A 5,731-nucleotide genomic window follows, 5' to 3' on the forward strand; every position below is an offset into this window, starting at 1 on the left:
ATTTGACATTGATTTGTTTATAGTGAAGTGATCCATTATTTTTGTTAATATTTCTAAAACTTCAAATTATTATACGTTTTCAGTCTTTTTTACTTAACTAAACTAGACGTGAATCTCAATTGTTCATTCAATTAGAAATGAACCCATCGGAGGTCGTCTGTCGCAGCTGTCTGGCCGAATCCGTTCCGATGGTCAACCTGTTCAGTAGTTGTGACTTTCCGGCATCGGTGCTCACTTCTTCGACCGCCGGAGAAGACGGCGAACAATCGCTCTCCGGAGTGGATCCTCCGCCGACGGCGGCGAGTCCGCCAGCAGCTACGGTTTGGGTGGCCGTTCAGCTACGGAGCATCTACAGCGAGCTGACACAACTTCCTTTACAGGAGGAGCCCCACTTCTCGCTGGGCGGCGGCGTTTCCTGCCATGTCTGCATTCGCTGCGTGGACCAGTTGAAGCAATTCTACATGTTCCGAAGCAAGGCGATCAAAGCTTACGAGGAACTGCAGACCAAGGCGAGTATTGCGCAAATTATTTATCAGTTGGACCAGAGCTCGATCGGTAGTGTGCGCAACGATCCGGATAGATTGGAAGAAGATTTTGCGGAGGATTTGATAGCTGGAGATGAACTGGAGGAACGTTTCAAGAAACCACTGGCCGCCGGAGAACAGAGATGTGAAATGTGTAAGAAGGTGTTTAAGAATAGGAAGATGCTGGCCAGGCACCAGGAAATTCATTCAAGCGAGAATAAGTACAAGTGTCGGTACTGTGGCCGCTGGTTCCGGGCCAGAAGCAGTTGGTACAATCACGAGCTAAAACACCGGAATGCGATTGGAAAGGAAGAGAAGCTCGAACGAGAGTTTCTTTGCGAAATTTGTGCGAAAGGTTTTAAAACAAAGAAGCAACTGAAGGATCATCTAGAAATCGTACACCAGGGCGTAAAACGATATCATTGCGATATTTGCAAGAAGAGTTTCACTCGAAATGGTTCACTGGCGGAGCACAAGTTGATCCAGCACGCGGGAATCAAACAGTTCTCTTGCAACCTTTGCGGGAAATCATTCGGGAAGGAGGATTCGCTTAAGACGCATCGCTCGATCCATCTGGGGAAAAGGTTCCAGTGCAATGTTTGCTCGAAAAGCTTCCTGAAACGCGCCTTCCTGACAGGTCATGTCGCCAAGTATCACCCAACCGATGATAGTCCTAAAGGCTATTCGTGTGAAATATGCAAGAAAGTATTCAGTACGTCGTCTCATTTGAAAGACCATTTGAAAATCCATTCCGACGAACGACCAGAATCCTGCAAGCTGTGTGGTGCATCTTTCCGACAGAAGCAACAACTGAAAGTGCACATGTATCAGCATCTTGGAAAGCCTTTCAAATGTCAGTTCTGTTCAGCGGCATTTGGTATCCGCGCTCGATTGATGAGCCATCTGTCGAAGAATCATGCGACCGAAATCCAGAATATGGTGGATCAGCCACCTAAATCGGCACCACAACCGATGGCATCACCAGAGATGATAAATGAACCACCGGATTTCGGAGATGGAGCCATCAACGAGGAGATTTTGAACGAAATTTGCTACCAAATCGATGCCAATCAGATCGTCCTGCAGAATATCGAAGACGATGGAGTCAATCTGATCTACAGCAGCAATGAGCACATCGTTTTCTTCGACGATGGTAACAACCTTCTTCCGGAGGAGATCGAAGGTGTTGATGCCACCACTATTGGACAACTGTACGATTTTACCAAACAAGGCTACAATCTTCCGGAAGGGAACGACAATACAAGCTAGAATGCTTTCTCTATATAGAAAAAAAATAATCCACTGCGTATATTACCTGATCCGAACTATCCCTCTTTATTGGCTTTCTTCTCCTTCCTCGCCTTTTTCCGCACCGCATCGCTCTGGTCCAGATGGCTTTGGAAGAAGCTGGCCTCCTTCCGTGCCTGTGCGATTTCCGTCCGTAGTTTCTGCTTGTAGACGGCCCGTTCGTAGGACAACCGTTCGCTGAGGTGAATCCACTTGAACCGGGGCAGATACTTCATACTCCAGAGGATGTCGCAAAACACGGACTTCTTCCGGGTGCTGATCGGCTTCGTGTTGAGCTGCTCGACGATCAGTTTGGCGACGCGTTTTCGTTTAAATTCCACCCAACCCTCGGTGTATCGCAGCATGGCGCGTTTTCCTTTGGCGGTTTTTTTCTTTATTGTACCGTCTGGGAGAAAAATGAACAATTAAATAACATTTTTTTGGTCGATTAAGAAGATTAGGCTTACCTTTTCGTTCCGGCTGCAGGTAGATCCGCCCAACCTCACCGTACGGCTCGAGTAGTTCCCTCAGAATCGTCACGTTCATGTGCTTTGGTATCGAAGAGATGTAGACGATGCCAGTTTTCTTCTTTAGCAAAGGTGTGACCAATTTTACTTTTTTCGATGCTATCCCTTCCTGATCCGATTCGTTATCCTCCGTGGCACTTTGTTCAGGAAGATCTGCTTCGGAGTCGCCAGTGTCGTTATAGCTTTCGGCGACAGTTGGTTTTTGCTTCAAAGGTTCATCTTCTATCTTCTCCGTCTCTTCCCATTGGGAACAGTTGAGCGATTTTCGTTTCAGCTTCATCACAGATTTGACCATTTTTTCTTCTCAAAATCGAAATTGAATTTTGCGGACCACAATTTCAGCAAGCATGCTCCGGACCGCGAGTAACTGTTGTTTACTTTTGATTTAAGTTTTTGACAGATTTTTTTGTTTACTGCATAGGTACACTGTAAGTCGAATCCACCAAAAAGATATGAAAATTCCCACACCGGAACCGCAAATAAACTACTCTGCAGGGTGACCAGATTATATTTGGATAAATCGGTAGCTCGACCGATAGAAAAATCGGTAGTTATCGGTAGGCCGAAAAAGTACACTCAGCCAAGAAAACTACCCAGGTAACCATTAAGCACTTTGATAAGCCTTATTTAAACCATATAACAACATTTCAGTGCCTAAAAGCTGTATATATAATTTTCAAGTGCTAATTAGCAGTATAAACTTCAAGCAGTAAAAGAAGCCGTATATCGGTATACAACGCTTCGATATAAGCCCTGTATATTCCGAGGTATATTCAAGCCGAATAATACTAAGGACACACCTGTGGTACTTGTACCATGGTACAAGAGAACAAGAAAATTATTCCAAGACTAACTTCAATAAAGACAATAATTGGTATGGCACTCATTTCAAGATTCTTGTACCATGGTACTTGTACCACCAGTGTGTCATTAGTATAAGGGAAGTATCATTACCAATTTAGAGCTACTATCTATGACGTTTGGGTAGAATCAATAACAATAGCGCCTAGAATTTTATAACCTGTCTCTTTTACTCGCATTGGAAATATTATTGTGTAAATCTGTCGTGTATGCTTGTAATGTATAATAGGTAATGATAATAACATCTGCATCACATTGCATACAAAATGCCAGTCTACCAGATGATAATTTCATGAGCAGTGAATTTATTCTACGACAAAATAGGTATTTATGAATATTCACCTGAAAGATACTTTTCAGATGGGTTTCTTGAATACAAAAGAGTTCCGTTTATAAATAACTGCAGATTGTATCATTGTCAAGGCTTTCTCGCCCTCGATACAGAGGCAGATGAAATCCTTCTGCATTTTATCCCTTCCCAGAAATACATCCTAACAGATCCGTGATGGATCAGATGGTAAACCTAAACCAACCTAAACCAAAAGCATCAAACACCAGTTCAAGCGTTCAAGCCCGAAGTTAAATATAATTAGCAAAAAAATCATTGAATCCCCAAAGGGAAGAAAAGAGAAAGAACGCATTGAAATGTAAATAAATATTTTCCATTTCTTTTTTTTTCGTTCCGTTCCAACTCGTCTAAAAATTTTGACATTTTGGCATGGGCGTGGAAAAATAGGTAGGGGCAAGCACTATATCAGCCAAATAATTCGCCAAAAGCGGCTTTTGAGCAGCACTGATGTATAATTTAAGTCTTATTAGCACTGTTGACCAGGTTTTTAATGTGACTATAGAGCCGAAATAAAGTCGATTTTTACGGCTTAATGGTTACTTGGGTAGTGATAATCATACGAATATCTTATGTTTTTTTGCTATCCAGTTTTCCGCGAGCGGTAATGGCCGCCAGCTTGCTTGCGGTTCAGTCTCTGATTTGACGTGTCTGGAGGTCAACTGCACCCACCACTCCGAGCATTCTGACCAATGTTGCATATAAGAAGGTGCTGATTCAGTGAATTCAAGCCTTCTTATATACCACATTGATCAAAATGCTCGAATGGTGGGTGCAGTTGACCTCCAGAAATGTCAAATCAGAGACTAACCCGCAGGCAAGCTGGCGGCCATTACCGCTCGCGGAAAACTGGATAAGAATTAGTTATAAGCTTTATACGATTTTTTTATAAACTGCGTGTTATACGATCAAGAATGATTTTCATAAGATTGTCTTATGAAAATATTAAGTTTTTTCGGAACTTGTAACAAAATTCATGAGAGAATCTTATGAACATCATGGATCGTTGTATATGAGGGTCATAATATTTTCAGCACGATTTTGATATATGTTGTCCTTTCACAAAAATAATACAAAAAAGAAATTAATACAAAAAAATCACAAATAAATGTGTAAGAAAAGATTTTATTTTTATCTTTAGGTTATATAAACCATTTTTTAAAGTAACATTTATCTTGGGCAACAATTTTCGTCTGCGGATCAGCATCATGTCTATCGTCCTCAACCTGAAAGGGGACAAAAGGTTCGTCCACCTGATCGGGGACCGAAGGTTCGACGTCAATCACCTCGGTTACTTCTCCATTATCAAGTTCGAGGATTTCGTAGGTCGTTTCCTCATACTCGACTGGGCAACTGTAGAATAATGATTGCGTAGTCCAATACCAAAGAATCCACTTCAAGATTGTTTACTTTAGAATGGGCGCTGATCTGGTGGTATAGTTTATTGAATATTCCCGGAAGGTTTTGCACTTGCCACCGTTTGTTTCCAACGGGAACTCGAAGTTTGAACAGGCGTTTCGTAGGACATGAATCCTGCAGTTCGGAATCGAATCTGTTGTCCTTGCTAAAAAAGTTCACATCCTTGATTGATACAAATAACCGTTTGGACAGGACTGCTGTTAGGACGGAATTTTTCGTGAACGCTGCTGAAGGTGACAGACGTTGCTTAGCAGTGAGTATTTGTCGGTCCACTGGTGGATTCGATCGAGCCCGGACTGCACGAGAGGCTTTGTTTGAGCATGACGACAGAGAGCGCTTACGCTTGCTGCTGTGCGTGAAATCAAATGAATTGATCTTGAACGACTACGGTGCTCGCCGGAAACATCGACTTGTTAATATTTGTTGCTTGTAGCAGCTCGTGAATCAGCAATGGCTGTGATAGTACTTGGATGGCGAAAGCTTTTGCTGGGTCCGGAGTTTTTGCGTCGACAATAAGGTTCTGTAAAATATAAATTTTGATTTTAGAAGTAAGCAAGAGGATAGGAAACCTTAGGAAAAGTAAATATTTACTTACATTTTTTATCCTCCAATTAACAAACGATTCGTTTAGATGGTATTAAACGACGATATTTGAAATTTTTCCGATTGACTGAGGGAGATTGTGATAATAACAATGCCCTCGATTCCGCCATGATGACTCACCATTTCATAAGACTTGTCTCATGAGTTTTTCACATCGAATGTTG

General features: G+C 42.2%; 2 protein-coding genes across 2 annotated transcripts; one reads left to right on the top strand and one right to left on the bottom strand.

Annotated features, from left to right (window-relative positions):
• LOC134217461 (zinc finger protein 91-like) lies at positions 1 to 1,822 on the top strand. The gene has a single exon (XM_062696232.1). The coding sequence runs from the start codon at positions 138 to 140 to the stop codon at positions 1,791 to 1,793; it is 1,656 nt and encodes a 551-aa protein (XP_062552216.1). The 5' UTR covers positions 1 to 137; the 3' UTR covers positions 1,794 to 1,822.
• A 9-nt stretch (positions 1,823 to 1,831) lies between these two features.
• LOC134207878 (activator of basal transcription 1-like) lies at positions 1,832 to 2,729 on the bottom strand. Its single transcript, XM_062683865.1, has 2 exons — positions 2,279 to 2,729; positions 1,832 to 2,217 (listed from the first exon to the last, which is right to left on the bottom strand). Exons 1-2 carry the CDS (start codon positions 2,631 to 2,633, stop codon positions 1,850 to 1,852), a joined length of 723 nt encoding a protein of 240 aa, XP_062539849.1. The 5' UTR covers positions 2,634 to 2,729; the 3' UTR covers positions 1,832 to 1,849.
• Positions 2,730 to 5,731: the final 3,002 nt, after the last annotated feature.

Source organism: Armigeres subalbatus, chromosome 1 (genome assembly GCF_024139115.2).
Source record: "Armigeres subalbatus isolate Guangzhou_Male chromosome 1, GZ_Asu_2, whole genome shotgun sequence".
Lineage (NCBI taxonomy): Eukaryota > Metazoa > Arthropoda > Insecta > Diptera > Culicidae > Armigeres > Armigeres subalbatus.

What these genes read in the sequence shown, in the direction of transcription:
- LOC134217461 (XM_062696232.1), top strand. Translation starts at nt 138, where the DNA reads ATGAACCCATCGGAGGTCGTCTGTCGCAGCTGTCTGGCCGAATCCGTT.
- LOC134207878 (XM_062683865.1), bottom strand. Translation starts at nt 2,633, where the DNA reads ATGGTCAAATCTGTGATGAAGCTGAAACGAAAATCGCTCAACTGTTCC. An exon ending in CCTGCAGCCGGAACGAAAAG is followed by an intron (nt 2,218 to 2,278) that starts GTAAGCCTAATC and finishes TTTTTCTCCCAG; the next exon opens with ACGGTACAATAAAGAAAAAA.